Genomic DNA, 14,745 nt, shown 5'->3' on the forward strand with positions numbered 1-14,745 from the left:
TTAAAGCGACAGTTATTGTCACAATTAAACAATATTGTCGTTAAACAAACCACAATATTTGGATTTCGAGTTAAATCAACAAAATATCGACATTTCGGACGAATATAACTTTCATTTTTCCTAATTAAGGCAGTAGCAGTCAACACTGATCGTAGAGAATGCGGGGCCCGATTTGAAAAGATCTTCTTTGGATTGGCATTCATGCTTGAAAACTATATTATACTAAATACGATCTGCAGAATTCAGCAGGGGCCTTTGTTTGTGTTAATAAAAACGTTTAAAAGACTGGGTCCGACGGCAGTATAGACGAGGTTAGTGTAGAAAACGACAGGTATAATGTTAGAAATGTGTAAAACCATAAAACATGTTTTTGAACATAAAACAGAACATGACTGTGGATTTCGTGATTTAGTTTCCATTTCGGGTTTCCGTGACGCATCGTCGCGCAACTGCACGCTTGAATAACTCCACTATCACAAAGTTGGTAAACACTGGTGGTGTTTGGTAGAAGGAAGGTAAAGGAAATTTCTCGGACCGGCTTCGAAAAAGTGTCAAAATCCAATCTACATTGCAATTTGTGTCACAAGATTGTAGTATCATGTAGAGAGCATCTAGGGTTCTATCATTTAGTGGTTTGTTTTGGTTCTGCAACTGCAGGAGCACAACTTCGGCTGAAGCATGGCGGAACCATCATTTGCGACAGCACTTTTAGGAAAACCATCACATGATGCATTAATTAAGCTTCAAGATTATGAAATAAAACTGCTTGAGGTGAATTTTTTTTTGTTAAATCTAATCATAAGATTCTAAGAATACAAATACTTGCCCATGCTGTTATTAACATTGTCATGTTTGACACGAAAAATGTTTCAATGTTAACAACAGTCTGGGCCAGTCTTTTTATTCTCAGAATTATGAGCAAATCCACTAGTAGTGTTCCTAATCATAAGATGTGATGCAAAAAAGTATTTACTGTTGATTGGAAAGAATAACTTGGATCAAATCCTTTGCGTGCATTTTTAAAATTTTATCAGCATCCATTCTAAAAAAAATAAAATATACCAAAAATTTGGTTTTGTGCAATGAACATTCGTCTGAAATTTTCAAACTGGTTTATCGATCATGCCCCTTTCTTACAGTCACATTTTATGTATAGTACTTAATGTTGCACTTTCTAGTGGCAAAGCTCATATATGTTCATGCCCAATATGTTTAATATAAATTTTATTATCCTGCTTATGTTTTGCAATGTGATTTCGTATACTAAATAAAAACAAATTTTCAGGTCATGAAAAAGACCATTACAATGAGAATCAAATGTGACAAGGAATATTCGAATTCAATCACGCAAATTGCTTTACAAGGTGCCAAGGTGGAAGCACCTTCATACAACAGTGCACTGTACACGGTAAGACACAGCTGTATGGAGATATTGTTATAAACATGCAAATGAGAATCCAGGAGTTTATTTTGAACTATGTGTCTATGTGAACATTGATAATGAAGCATCTTGTTGAAATGAAATACACACAATTTGTTGGCTAAAATTCCTCTTGGTTTTTACTTAAAATATACCAGTTTATCTGACTATTCATTCAATTTAATTTTTTGCCACAAATTCCATTTTTATGTTTGTTATTTTTATCTGTGTAGTGTTAGGCTTGATTGTCCATTATATGGCTAAACGACCAAATATATACATATATATATGAAGTAATGTTCATCCAAGTTGTTTGTTACACACAATTTTCAAAAAGCTTTGAAGATTTTTTGTTTCGTAAAAATAGAATATTTTTACAATGTTACTGTGTAAAACTTAACCTTATGCAAGTTGATCTTGCCAATTTGTCAAGAAAAAGTGGCTGATCCAGCTTGGCTGCAATGCCTTGACTGCTATGTCACCAACCTAATGATTCATTATGCTGTGATTGCCAACTAATGACCTACGCAGTGGGGGTCATGCTTCATCATGCGAAAGCATGAAACACTTCGGCATTGTTGGTAAACACTTATGACCCATGCATACTTATTACAATTTTATAAAACTACATTATATTGTTGTTTTTTAGGCGTGGAAGGAAATCGTTCATGAACTTTCACAAGTGGGACAAACCGTGAAGAAAAGTGCAGAGCAGTTGCAAACCTCTGTATTGGACAAAGTGACAGGTCTTATAAGGGACAAATTGGCAATCAAAAAGTACTACATTGACAATCGCGAGCGTATCGACAATGAATTACTGAAGGTATAAATATATATATTTAAAAGCTGAAAACTATACTGTCTTCAACCGTAGGCTGTTTAAATTTTGGGGAAAATAACGGGTATATTACTAACAATACATATATTTACGTTCCTCTATTTTTGCTGTGTTTTTCTTGATGACTTGATTGAAGACGATTAGTAAAAAATTGATTTTATGGCCAACAAAAATCCCATTTTTTCAGGTCATACATACTGAGATGGACAAAAAACTATCACAATACCAAAAGTTAGAAAATGAAACTGCTCAGGCACACAAAAGTTATGACACGGCCTTTGAAAAAAAGAGTAAGTTTTATAGTTGAGTATTTGAAGCCACTAATACTGCCAGTGTAACCTGGTGTTACTGCAGCAGAAAACCAAATTGACCTATATGTCCTTAAATTAAAAGTTGGGTAAAAATAATTGCGTTAGAAGCAATTTGACAGTGTGGATATTTTATCTCAATATTTGCAGCCGTAATTCCCAACAACTTGCATATAATTTTACTGTTCTTTAGTATTTTGCTAAATGTTTCGCAGGCAAACTACAAACTGTTGAAAAATGCCAGGACAAATACAGAAAAACCACCATGAAGTTTCACCACTGCCATAATGAGTATGTTCTCTATGTTTTGGAAGCCAGCCTACATCAAACACACTACAGGTACTTTGTCTATTACTGATAAGTGTTAACCTCATAAAATATTTGATGTACAAAACTTATGTTCTGTTTTTACTACATTCCACATAACATAAAAATGTATTTGAAATATGTTTGTAAATTTTTAATTAAAAAAAATATACATTTTTTTGAGCAAGGAATGTGTAGTTTTTATTTTAAAGTTAAAATAAACGTACAATTTATTTGTTTTAAACAAAATTCCTAATTACCATGTGTTATGCTCAAACCACTATAAAACATTTTATGGCCACAAATGAAGACAAAAACCAACAACAAAAGGTAAATGTAACCACGTTTGTTTGCACAAGATAAGATATTAAACATATGTGCTGCTCTGTGCAGATTGCATAGTGAAAGTGAATTGGTTAAACCCATTCAAACATCTCATATTGCAATAGCAAATTGTGTAAGCGTGAAACAAAAATAAACACCACATAAACATAGTCTTGACCCAACTTGATTAAGTTAAATGTCTCGTTTTCAGCAAATTGTCAATTTGTCATGAAGCTCTAAAACTTCTTTTCATTGCTTTCCATCATAAACAACTCGTAGATATTGGCTGTGTATTGTGATTAATTGTCCAGCGTAGGTTGATGGCATGGACACCTAATGCACTTTCACTGTTTGTCTGCACAAGGAAGTGACGCCCCTTTGGCACTGTTTCACCAGCATCCACTGTGTAAATGAAACAGCAAATATTTCCCATTTTCATATCATTTGGCAACTGGTTTATTATTTGCATTGTTTTAAAGCTGAAAATTTGTAATATAAGACATAGATCTATTAAGTCGAAAAAAAAGAACCCCACATGTCTAAATATATTCATATATATATCACAACAACTTCATATTCTTTTCACTGTCTTTTGTTTCAAAACAATGTTTATTGTGTTGTGTAAATAAACAGGATTAATGTCCCCACTTTTGTAAAATTACTGAATCATGATATTGGATTTATCTGTTAACAAAACACAGGCTGTTTTGCATATCAACAATTGTTTGAACTTAGTGTGGTGCATAATTGAACTGGTGATATAAAGTACCATGACACACATCCCTACTTGAATTGTGCATCCCTGCCATATTGTTTTTATTTTATTTAGATAATTCTCTGTTGAAAACACATATATAAGTAAATATCCATTTTCTCTGCATACCAGTTATTGAATTGTTTGAAACAATATGTTTCAGATTGGACCAAATTTATTTGAATAAGATACTGATAATGGCCATGTAGGTAAAATTGATTTCTAATAAACCAGAAACCTCCAATCCAAAACATATTATTTCAAAGAACTAAATTCATGTTTCGACATATTGGTGTCGCTAGTATTAAGGCAATGCCTAATCGAGGGCTTGATCCTGCCTAAATTTAGCAACAAGTCATGTCAGTAATTTATTTTTTAAGGCAACACGTTCTTCCTTCACTGATGTCAGGGTTGCAATACATGGAGTGTGGATTCGTTGATGCCACGTGAGTTTTCATTTTGGTTTTACTGTTCACTGCTATAAACAAAATTTTTTTTTTATTGTTTATTGACTTGTTATGTGACAAGCAATTCATCTTTAAGTTCTTTGCAAAAGGGTTTAATGCAATAAGTTTGTATTTGTAGTATTATATTTTTGCACGATTTTGGGTACAAGGTTTAAAATTGGTTTAAATTCTTGCCCTTAGTTTTATTCTATTTTTACAAATGTGATTATAAGCATTGGCTATGCTTTTTGCTACTTGCTATTTATTGACTATTTTTTCAGTAAGAATATTATTTCTGAAATGTTGGAAAACATGTCACCTTGTCGAGATGAGTTCATTTCTTGCCACAAGGAGGCGCAAGATCGGTGCAGAGAGATTGATATGAATCAGGAATACATTGACTTCATGCAGTCTCAGTTGTAAGTGTGGACACAATAACCTACTTTAAGTTAAGTGGCATCACAACATAGGCTACCAAAGCCACCCAACAAGGTGGAGCGAGATATTAAAAAGTCTCAAGTGAGGTTTAAACTCTTGACACTGGGATAATCCGCCCCAATGCTCTGACTAAACTACAGGAGTTTAGCGGTGAGAACGGATATGTTGTGATCAAGATACACTGATAAAGATTGGCAAAATTCATCTATCTTTTTCATCACCTGGTTATTCATGTTAACAAACAAACATGAATATTAGATTCTAATCCTGTTTGTTGTATTTTTGGTCATGTATTAGGAATATGCCGGATTGAATCTAAATAAGTTTAAACAAAGACACCTCCGAATTGTGCACAAAACGAACACTAGGTGATTCATAGCATGGACAACAGTATTAAAATAGAATTATGTCACTACAGCAAAAATCCAAATGGTGAATGTGGGCTTTTACAACTAATTTGTAAATTTATGAAAATGCTACATATTTGTATTCAATGTAAATTTGGCCAAATATTGGCTGCAGGTGTATTTTGTGTTTGCACATTGCTGCACATTCCAGAACCAATTCTTCCTAATATATTGGTTTCTTATGTAAAAACACACCACCTGTAAATGCCAACATAACCAACGTCTGTTAATTGCCACTAAAAATGTTACCAGCACTTTTTCTGCATTGTTGCTTCTGATTAACTTTGTTTGTTACAAATTTTTTCCAAATATTTCAGTTCCGGTTTGGAGTCAGAGGCACCCATAGGGTTTGATTCACTCCGAGGGGAGGGAGCGTCGTTGCCAAGCAACGAAATAATTCTAAACAATCTCAGTTTGCAGGGAGTTGAGCACTTGTAAGTGGAAATTCTGCTGCTTGTGGACATTATGAGTTGTTTGTTTGGACATTATGAGTTGTTTGTTTGGACATTATGAGTTGTTTGTTTGGACATTATGAGTTGTTTGTTTGGACATTATGAGTAGTTTGAAACAACTATGCTTGTAACAGTAGTGTTATTTCTGTTTTGCAATTTCTTCAAACATATGCTGCAATTTAAATAAAAGTTTTGCTATTAAAATGATTTTATTAAACACTAAACTAGTACTTGTACTTTCTGTTTACAGAAAACAGGAATTCGATAGCGATCAAATGGCGATTGATGCAAAAATTGAAGACCACAAAAAACACCTAAATTCATTGGAAGAAGAAATACAGCAGCTGATGCAAAATCTTTCCAATATATCGTGAGATAAATGATTTGTAATTTGCATGAAATATTTCTTGTCCCATAGAATGCTCACTTAATCATTAAACATGAAGATGTTTAATTCTTAATGCATCCAGATAACGTAAAGAGGTAATTTAGCATGAAAAATGATAATTATGGTCCTTACTGTAGTAATTTCTAATGACAATATGATTTTTTTTGTCATGAATGCTCATTGTTCTATCCAATAACAAACGGTTTTGTTATTACATCATAATTAATTATTATCCAATTCAAACTTCAATTAATCATTTCTTCTTTCTGTAACAGATAACTAATGAACATGTACAGTGAGTTACAACATGTTGTTGTTGTTTTGTGTGTGGTCATTCATTTGTTGTTTTTGTTTTATGTTTTTACTGGCATGAAGACGGTTCTTTTCAACATCCCACATCGGGTAAATTCAAAATATATTTCTATTTTCCAACCTTTTCTCGGACAACTTACATTCATATAAAAATACTGTTTTATAGAAATCTTAAATTTATGTTTTAAGTTTTAGCTCCAATTTTTCGAAACTTGACTGTCCAAGCTAAAAAAAACATGAGTATTTTGAAAAGATAACAATTGTGTTAGTTGTATGTTAGACTAGTGACTTACTCCTGTACACTTTTCGTATCCTTTTGCATTGATTTTTAGAAGCTAAATTAAATGACTTTTTGTCAGTAGTAAGGGCCACTCCTCTTGCATGTTGTAGTCCAAGTTTTGCATGAAACCTTACTTCATTGAACGATACTTTTTCTTTCAACATTCTGTTGGCGCACTGGTGGACATGTTAACATTTCCATGTGTTGTTAACGTTGGCCATGAGTACTCTAAGGCCTGGGCATGAATTTCATTAATTTTTTTAATGGAAAACTTAGAAACAGCTTTCGACACACATAAAAGTTTAGTAGTTTGTAAAATGCAAAAAATTTGTGGCATTGCGATTTAAAAAATATCAAGTAAATTTTTTTGGCCTCTTTGTATTCTTAATCTGCTGCAACTGAAATAAACTGCCAGACTAAATAATAGAAAATAAATCACAAAAGTTAACTCACAACCTTTGCATGTCGTGCATTGTACTGTTGCCATGACTACACTACTGCCAGATATATAACATACAAAATAACTGCCGCAGTCTTCATGCGAAGCAACTTGATTACGTTTCAACGCAACTGGTCATCACCGAAAATGAGGGCTTGCAAAATCGACAACAGCATCTGTCGTATATTCTTGAGCAAAGTCTTAAAGAACTCGGAGACCGTGAACCACCTCTTGGTCTCACGTTTCCTGAGCTGGATAATTTGTCCACTGCATCAGATGTGAGAAGCCCAACTGAAATCAAGGTAACACAACAATTGCACAAATTGCCATTGTTTTTGCAAGTATTTATTTAAGCCCTGATTATTATGGTTCTTTTGCATCTATATTTTAACCCTACTTTATTCACTTTTCATTTCAACCAAAAAGTTTTTATGTCAAACAACATTTTCCTAAACTTTTTTTGCCAGAAGAACAGTCAACCAGGAGTAAGTTGTCATGGAAACTTAATGTTGTCCAGTTCATGTGTCTTGTTTTCATTGCATGGCTTTTCAGCTTAACTTTCATTCAGTTCTGTAATGAAGCTATTTACAATACATTTAAAGTGGTTTCAGGTTTGCCACATTATTGCTCATACAGTAACACTTGACCTTCGCTTTAACCTTGTCATAATAGATCCAACTTTATCACAATTTCTGTTAATTTGTTCCTTGAAAATACAGAAATGAAATGTAAATTACCATCGTTGAACATCCATCAAAAAAGTAAACGACTTTGCCCCTCACAAAAAGACAAATTTACAATAATTTAAACAAGGAAATGTTTCTGGCACGAGCCTTAATGCTGAGTAAATTATTTTAATCCAAGTTATGTTGGCCGGAAAAATGTCATTTGTAATGACACATATTACATCGCTTTGCACTGTGTGGACGCATGCTTTGCATAGTATCACCAACACAATTTGTGCTATAAATGTCATTGTTTCTGTGGCTTTACAATTGTATGCAAATATGTGATGTTTACAGAAAAAGTAAAGATAACTAATTTGAATAAATAGAACTAATTTGAATATTTTGTAGAGCATCATGAACAAGTTCAAGGACAAGGTGAAAAACACGGTCACTAATTTACCAAAAAGACTGACAAGAGAAATGGATAAGGTACAACAGCCAATAAAAACTATGTCTGAGTCGAACATCTCCAGTAACTTGAAAATAAAAAGTGTTGCACTCTCGGTCAAAAGCATCTCAATACATTTTACCACTTGATGTATTCGAGCTTTTGTGAAATAACTAACCAAAACACCACATTACACATATTGGCATAACCGGATTGGGTCAAAATTAACTATGGCCCCTTCCAAATACTAAAGTTAAAGAGATTAAGATTCTTTACCAGTGGTTCTATGGTTTGTAACATATTGATTTAAACCATGAATTGTTACTTGTTGTGACCTTAACCACAACTTCATAAAAATACTTGGCATTTAGTGTATTTTTGAGCCTCAAATATTGTGTTGCTGTTGCTGCCACATTGTAATAACAAAGACTCTGTTCTTCTGTCACATTTAAACGTTGATTTTTTTTATGTTTTTTGGTACATGTTTGTCTTAATACAGGTTTAATTGTGGCAGCAGGACAATTTAATTACAATCAGATTGATTAACTACAAAGGACAGATAATACAAGTTTTGGTAAATTCAAGGTTTTATTTTTATTACGTGGTAGTGTTTTTCCTATAACCTCTGCAGTAGGTCACAACTTTTATTTTTGAAACAGCAGATGATTGATATGAGCAAAACGGAACGCGAACAGGCCTGGTTTCACGGAGCAATTCCAAGGAACGAAACAGCGAACTTAATCAAATCCAACGGGGATTTCCTGCTTCGGGAGAGCAACCAAACAAATGAGCTTGTTCTGACAAGCATGTCCGACAACCAGCTCCGTCATTTTAAGTTCCAGCGCACTGAGACGGTTTGTTAAATGTTTGTAATAGAATTGAAAGAATTTCACCATGATGTTAAATTTACCGAATAAAGTCCCTACATAGGGAATTATATATAACGTTCTTTTTAACTTAAACTAATTTTGGTCCAGATTCTTTATATGTCTGCAATGATACAATTTTTTCCCATGAGAAAAAGTTGTGTTTTTGTCTAATTGCCTTATGTTACGTCACAATATACGCTGCAATTCAAAGAACAACATAGGCCCGTGTGAAATAAAAACGGAGCAGTCACCTAACCATGTTAAGCATACCGGAAAGCAACCTACGCATACTGGCGCGCGTCTTGTGAGTATTACGTCATAAGGAATGTAATATAGCGAGACACTTGATAACCACAAGGTCTATTAGAATTAAGCTAACAGCCAAATCCGGACCATTCTGTTTCGTTTTGTGGCCTGCGTCATCTTCAAAGTAATTATGACATCATAATGCGATTGGAAGTTCGTAGTGTTATAGGCCTATGATATAAATTAAAATGTCGAAGTTTTCTTGCCAGCGCAAAATCTCTGGAATGGTAAATTTCGTCCCAAGCACTTAATGTGTCTTCGCCAGTTTTGTTTTTTATGCTTGAAAAAACGGCCGTTATCGCACCATTCGGACTTTTAAATTTTTGCGCTTGTCCTTTGGTTTGAATAAAGGACAGTTATGGTGGTTGTGGGTTTTCAATACTTTTTTATTTCAGGGAATGTACAGATTTGACGGGGATAGTTTCCACACAATTCTCCACCTGGTTCAACACCACTATGAGACTAAAGTACCCGTGACCAAGAAATCACAATGTTTACTCCTCAACGCTATATGCAAGGTAGCAATATGGTTTTAATATGTTACTCCATATATGTGGCAACAAGGACGACTTATGTGTGTTGGTCTGGTGTTGTGGAAATTCGACCTTCAGGGCAGTAATTCTTGAGTGAAATATTTTGGAGACAGATGCGTTTACAATCTGTGTCAATAAATGAAAACCACATGTGCGATTGTGAATTCTTGCGAAAAATCGATTTTTGTGTCACTTTCTGGTTCACCAAGGAAGGTCTTCTAGTCATGGTGATAACCGTTCTTCATGGTCACTGCAAATACACTACTGTATTCAAATGTACACAAAATATACTTTCATTTGATCCATAAGAACAAATTTTAAGTGGACTTTGTGTCTCAACTACCTTTCGTTTGAAGGTTGAATACACACAGTACATATGTTTGAAGCTTTTAGACATTTGCAGGACAAATGGCAGCTAAGCCACGATGACATACAGATAGACTGCGAGTTGGGACATGGCAACTTTGGGACTGTTTTCAAAGCTATACTGCTCACCACCAACGAGTACGTGGCTGTGAAGACGTGCAAAGCCACAGTTGATGCAAACACAAGGGACAAATTCCTACTGGAAGCAAAGTGAGTAAAAATACAGATTATTGTGAACAAAAATTATATGATCAACCTATCTTATACTTCCAGCCAAAATAGGCTTATTTTAATGCTTTGGGCGCCTGACTTGATAACCCTTACGGCTTTATCGATGTCCATGCCATTCTATGTTTCGCCTTTATTGTTCATGTAGCTTTGCATGCTAAATAAAACTGGTTTAATTTAATTTGTTCTTAGAAAAGGAAATGTTTAACGAACGTTTTTAGGTTGTTCATTGTATTTTTTTTAAACAAATCTGGCCAACAAAACTTTTGTGGAATAACCAACTTCACAAGTACAACACCCTCCAAAAACGAGTGCATTTCTTTAAAGTAAAACATGCAAGGTATAATGTATTTTGAACTTTTTCAGAATTCTGAAAGGCTACGACCATCCGAACATCGTCCGACTTGTTGGAATTTGTACCGACAGACAACCGATTTACATTGTCATGGAACTTGTACAAGGTATCTTATTGTTTTTGCCTTTAATCACGACATGCTCACTTGACTCACATATAAACAACTTCAAAAATACACTGCGCTTTGCCAACATACGTTATAGCGGTTTTGTCCACCATCCAGACCTCACAAGAGGGGTGTGCAGCGCCCCACTACCCATTATGCCAATCTATGGGCCAATAAATCTTTAAAACAAACCCAATATGGGTCTTAAAACGTGTGACGTCTTCAACGACAGGTGGCGATCTACTCAAATACCTAAAGGAGAATCGCCACAAACTATACGACCGTGAGCTTCTGCAGATGTGCAGGGATTCATGTGCTGGTCTTGCTTATCTTGAAGAGAAGAAATGCATTCATAGGTAGGCTTTTACTTACTGCTTTACGTAAACGAGGACACAGCGTTGTTGGACGCCTACTTGGTCACAGTGTTCAGCGCCAATGTTCTGTGAAAGATTTGGCTCGCTTACAGCAAAATTTTTGGTCATTAGTTATTATTTGTGGAATCCTCGTTCAACCTGCGTACAGAGGACTTCCTTGGTTTTTACCACTATAAACATTGGAAGTTAATCTTTCTCCGAAATAAGCGTTATGTCGCCGATTTTTCGCATTTTACGGCAATTACAATCACAACAGCGTGGTCCCATTTTCTCACAAATTCCAAAACAATTGTTCCAACTATCTGCTGGTTATCGTTCTTCAATACGCTTGACATCACCGAACCCTTACGTCAGTATAACGTCATTTCGCTCAGGGACGTAGCTGCCCGCAACTGTCTGATAACAGAGACGCACTCTGTGAAGATCACCGACTTCGGGATGTCCAGGGAAGAGGAGGACGGAGTGTACAGCGTCAGTGGAGGAATGAAGCAAATCCCAATGAAGTGGACTTCACCCGAAGCCATGAATTACGGTCAGTACGAACTACGATTGCCATGTGGAGGATTCGATTCGTTGGTTATAGGTTGGCTGGGGTCGGTTCTGGGAAGCGTGTGGGTGTGATTCGGTTCCTGCCTTAGGGTATTAGACTCCTACTTTAGAATAACCGGATTTGGTTCATGATTTCAATAGTTTGATTCGGTTCTTAAGTGAGGGGTAACCGGATTCGGTTCTTGCGACAAAATTCAGTTTATTTAAAGTAGTAGTCAGATGGGATCGGTTCGTGTTTCGAATATTGGGATTCGTGTCATGGAACTTAAAATAAATAAATGTTTGCGGTGAAAGAATTGAAAGCAAAACTGTTACTTTTGAAGTGGAACAGCGAAAACCAGAGATGTTTTTTTTTTCTTGTAACATAACTTTCATTGCAGGCAAGTTCACATCTGCGTCTGACGTGTGGAGCTTCGGAATTCTCACGTGGGAGATTTTCAACTACGGGGCAACCCCCTATCCACACATGACCAATCAACAGGCTAGAGAAAAAGTGGAAGGCGGTGAGGGTCGCGGGTTCAATCCCCGCAGAGAAACTCTAGATGTTTTGGGAGTGGGACCGCATTGAGACTTTTCTTTTAAAACTGGGTTGCAAAACAAAAATTTTGAGAAGTTTCTGATTATAGGGTTACAACATTTTGTACTGAACGCATGGATGAGAAGTTATATGTGTACAAAGTATAAGGGGCACTACACAAAGCATGTGAACATAACCTGTATATGCTGTATGCAATAGGCTGTTAAAATTTGTGTCATAATTTTCTGAATTATCTATATTGTTACAACTTTTTACTGTATAGCGAGTCGTCATATTTTGCATTATCCAAATTAAGTTTGGTGTCATTTTTTTTACATTACCTAAGAATCGCGAAAACCGTTCAATTGCGTACACTGCCACAATGTCAGTCCTATGCTATAAAGCACGTATTTGTTAGGTTACCGCATGGACGCTCCTCGACAATGCCCGATCAGCTTCTATAACAACGTGATGTTGAGATGTTGGGAATACGAACCAAGAGCAAGACCTCAATTCCACGAAATTCTCAAAAGCATAGATCCGATTATACGCTCCACGCCCTAAGCCCACCTCTACTACCTTCATCTTCACCTTAACCTAGCCCTCGTTCGCGTAAGAATGTACTTTGTTTTCAGTATGTTGTACTTGATTATATTTTTTAGCAGCGACATTTAAAATTGCGAGCGACGTTTTCAATTTAAAAATTATTTTTTTTTTTTGCTAAATGGCTTCAAAATTTTGACCTTGGGACTGTTATATTCCCCTACAAAATCTTAAACAGAAATTATCGTAATGTTTGTATGGAAGCACGACAATATTTTTATTTATGTTTTCTTTGTGCGTTTTCACTCTGCTTGCTCCAGCTGTTCACCCTGCCCAGAATTGTCATTTGTTTCGTCATCTTCAAATTATTGCCTATAGGAAAAATAGAATAACGAACATGTCGTTGGAAGTCTGCATTTGGAGCTGCTTTAATACTTTTCTTCTGTCAAGTGGCGTTATAAAGCAGTCTACAGTTCAACACCTTTTTAATATTAAATGAATTGATCTGATTTTATCCGAAGTATTTCTCTTCCTGGTTAAAAGTAAATCCACTTTTTTGTTCAGCCGACAGAGAATTTATCAAAGGTTTTCAGTTTCAGTCCACCAATTTTTGCTTCTTCTATTGCTTGAAACTTTTTGCACTTAAATATTATCAAGCCTGATTTAAAAGCGCCTTTTCTTCGTGCAGTTAAGAATGCCTTCTTTCTTTGAACATTTCCACTGTTGTTGTAAAATATTTGTGCCTTCATTTTTGTTAAAACATTGTGGAATTTAATTACGTAATAATTTAAATCTTTTTGTGTCGTCATAAGCATCTCATTGCTAGATTAATAAACTATTCGGGCCCTTGATTTTATTCGTGTAAATGATTTTGTTTTGCGACTTTATTGTAAGTGTAAGTTACACATTGTTGGCGAAATCAAGTACCTGGATATGCGGTACGTTTACAGTAAAGTGGATAGAATGATTACATACATATATTACACTGGATGACGGCGGTTACACGCTTTCTGCACTTTTACTTTTAATAAAACACAAAAAAGCAGATGATTTTTGTATCCGATCATTTCGTTTTCATCAAATCAATATTACTTCTCTGCATTTTCTCTTCAATATCTCTTCAACTTTGGTTTGTGGAGATGTGCGATTGTTAATCATGTGTACTTCACCATTCCCTTGCACTGTATGCCGTTTTCGGCGTTTTTTTTGATGCAGTTGGACGTATTATGTATCGTTATATTATGAGCCCCGACGCTACCATGCATTATCTAAACAGTATCATTTTTTGAAAGCTGCATACAGATGGCCACTGTTTCGACCTATAGAGTCTCATCAGTGCAGCTTGGTGACATTTTTCTGTATAAAATTCGCAAAAAAGAGCTAAAATACAACACAAATCTAATAATAAAACCCATTATTCAAATGCGGGCAAACTTGTCGCGCCAACAAGATCTTAAAATCGTTGGATTATTCAACTTAAGCGTATTTTTTGTTTCCATTGGTATCCGTGCAGACCATGCATTTTTCACCTTGTTATTTTCGACTTAAAAATCTTGCTTGCGTTGACGTACGTACAAACTTCAAATAAAAAGCTAATCAGGCAAGGGGTTGATTGCTTATTTATGGACCCAAAACGTGTTGGTTTTAATGCAGTGGTTCCCAATTTGGAGTTCATGGACACTCGTTGAAAGCAGTTTAAATTTTTGCGTTGTGCCACATCCAACTTTTTTTTTGCGGAAACGCAAAACTGAGACGTTCGGGTTAATTAACG

General features: G+C 35.3%; 1 protein-coding gene across 5 annotated transcripts; it reads left to right on the top strand.

Annotated features, from left to right (window-relative positions):
• The first annotated feature begins 505 nt into the window (after nucleotides 1–505).
• Nucleotides 506–14,578, top strand: LOC145906820 (tyrosine-protein kinase Fer-like). Of its 5 annotated transcripts, none has more exons than XM_082994277.1 (21): nucleotides 506–771; nucleotides 1,286–1,408; nucleotides 2,070–2,243; nucleotides 2,446–2,548; nucleotides 2,782–2,905; nucleotides 4,331–4,396; nucleotides 4,678–4,815; nucleotides 5,559–5,675; nucleotides 5,944–6,063; nucleotides 6,457–6,483; nucleotides 7,207–7,414; nucleotides 7,580–7,597; nucleotides 8,189–8,269; nucleotides 8,888–9,082; nucleotides 9,799–9,921; nucleotides 10,340–10,512; nucleotides 10,897–10,991; nucleotides 11,224–11,347; nucleotides 11,740–11,897; nucleotides 12,295–12,417; nucleotides 12,850–14,578. In XM_082994277.1, the coding sequence occupies exons 1-21, from the start codon at nucleotides 679–681 to the stop codon at nucleotides 12,993–12,995; spliced, it is 2,529 nt and encodes an 842-aa protein (XP_082850403.1). In that variant the 5' UTR covers nucleotides 506–678; the 3' UTR covers nucleotides 12,996–14,578. The 5 variants fall into 5 exon arrangements, with proteins under 5 accessions (XP_082850403.1, XP_082850405.1, XP_082850406.1 ...); XM_082994279.1 differs by having other exon boundaries at nucleotides 8,891–9,082; XM_082994280.1 differs by lacking the exon at nucleotides 7,580–7,597.
• Nucleotides 14,579–14,745: the final 167 nt, after the last annotated feature.

This window comes from Ascidia mentula, chromosome 6 (genome assembly GCF_947561715.1).
Source record: "Ascidia mentula chromosome 6, kaAscMent1.1, whole genome shotgun sequence".
Lineage (NCBI taxonomy): Eukaryota > Metazoa > Chordata > Ascidiacea > Phlebobranchia > Ascidiidae > Ascidia > Ascidia mentula.

Excerpts from the sequence above, each read along its gene's own strand:
- LOC145906820 (XM_082994277.1), top strand. The coding sequence starts at position 679 with ATGGCGGAACCATCATTTGCGACAGCACTTTTAGGAAAACCATCACAT. Across the intron at positions 2,906-4,330 it reads CTACATCAAACACACTACAG|GCAACACGTTCTTCCTTCAC; the intron begins GTACTTTGTCTA and ends TTATTTTTTAAG. Across the intron at positions 4,397-4,677 it reads TGTGGATTCGTTGATGCCAC|TAAGAATATTATTTCTGAAA; the intron begins GTGAGTTTTCAT and ends CTATTTTTTCAG.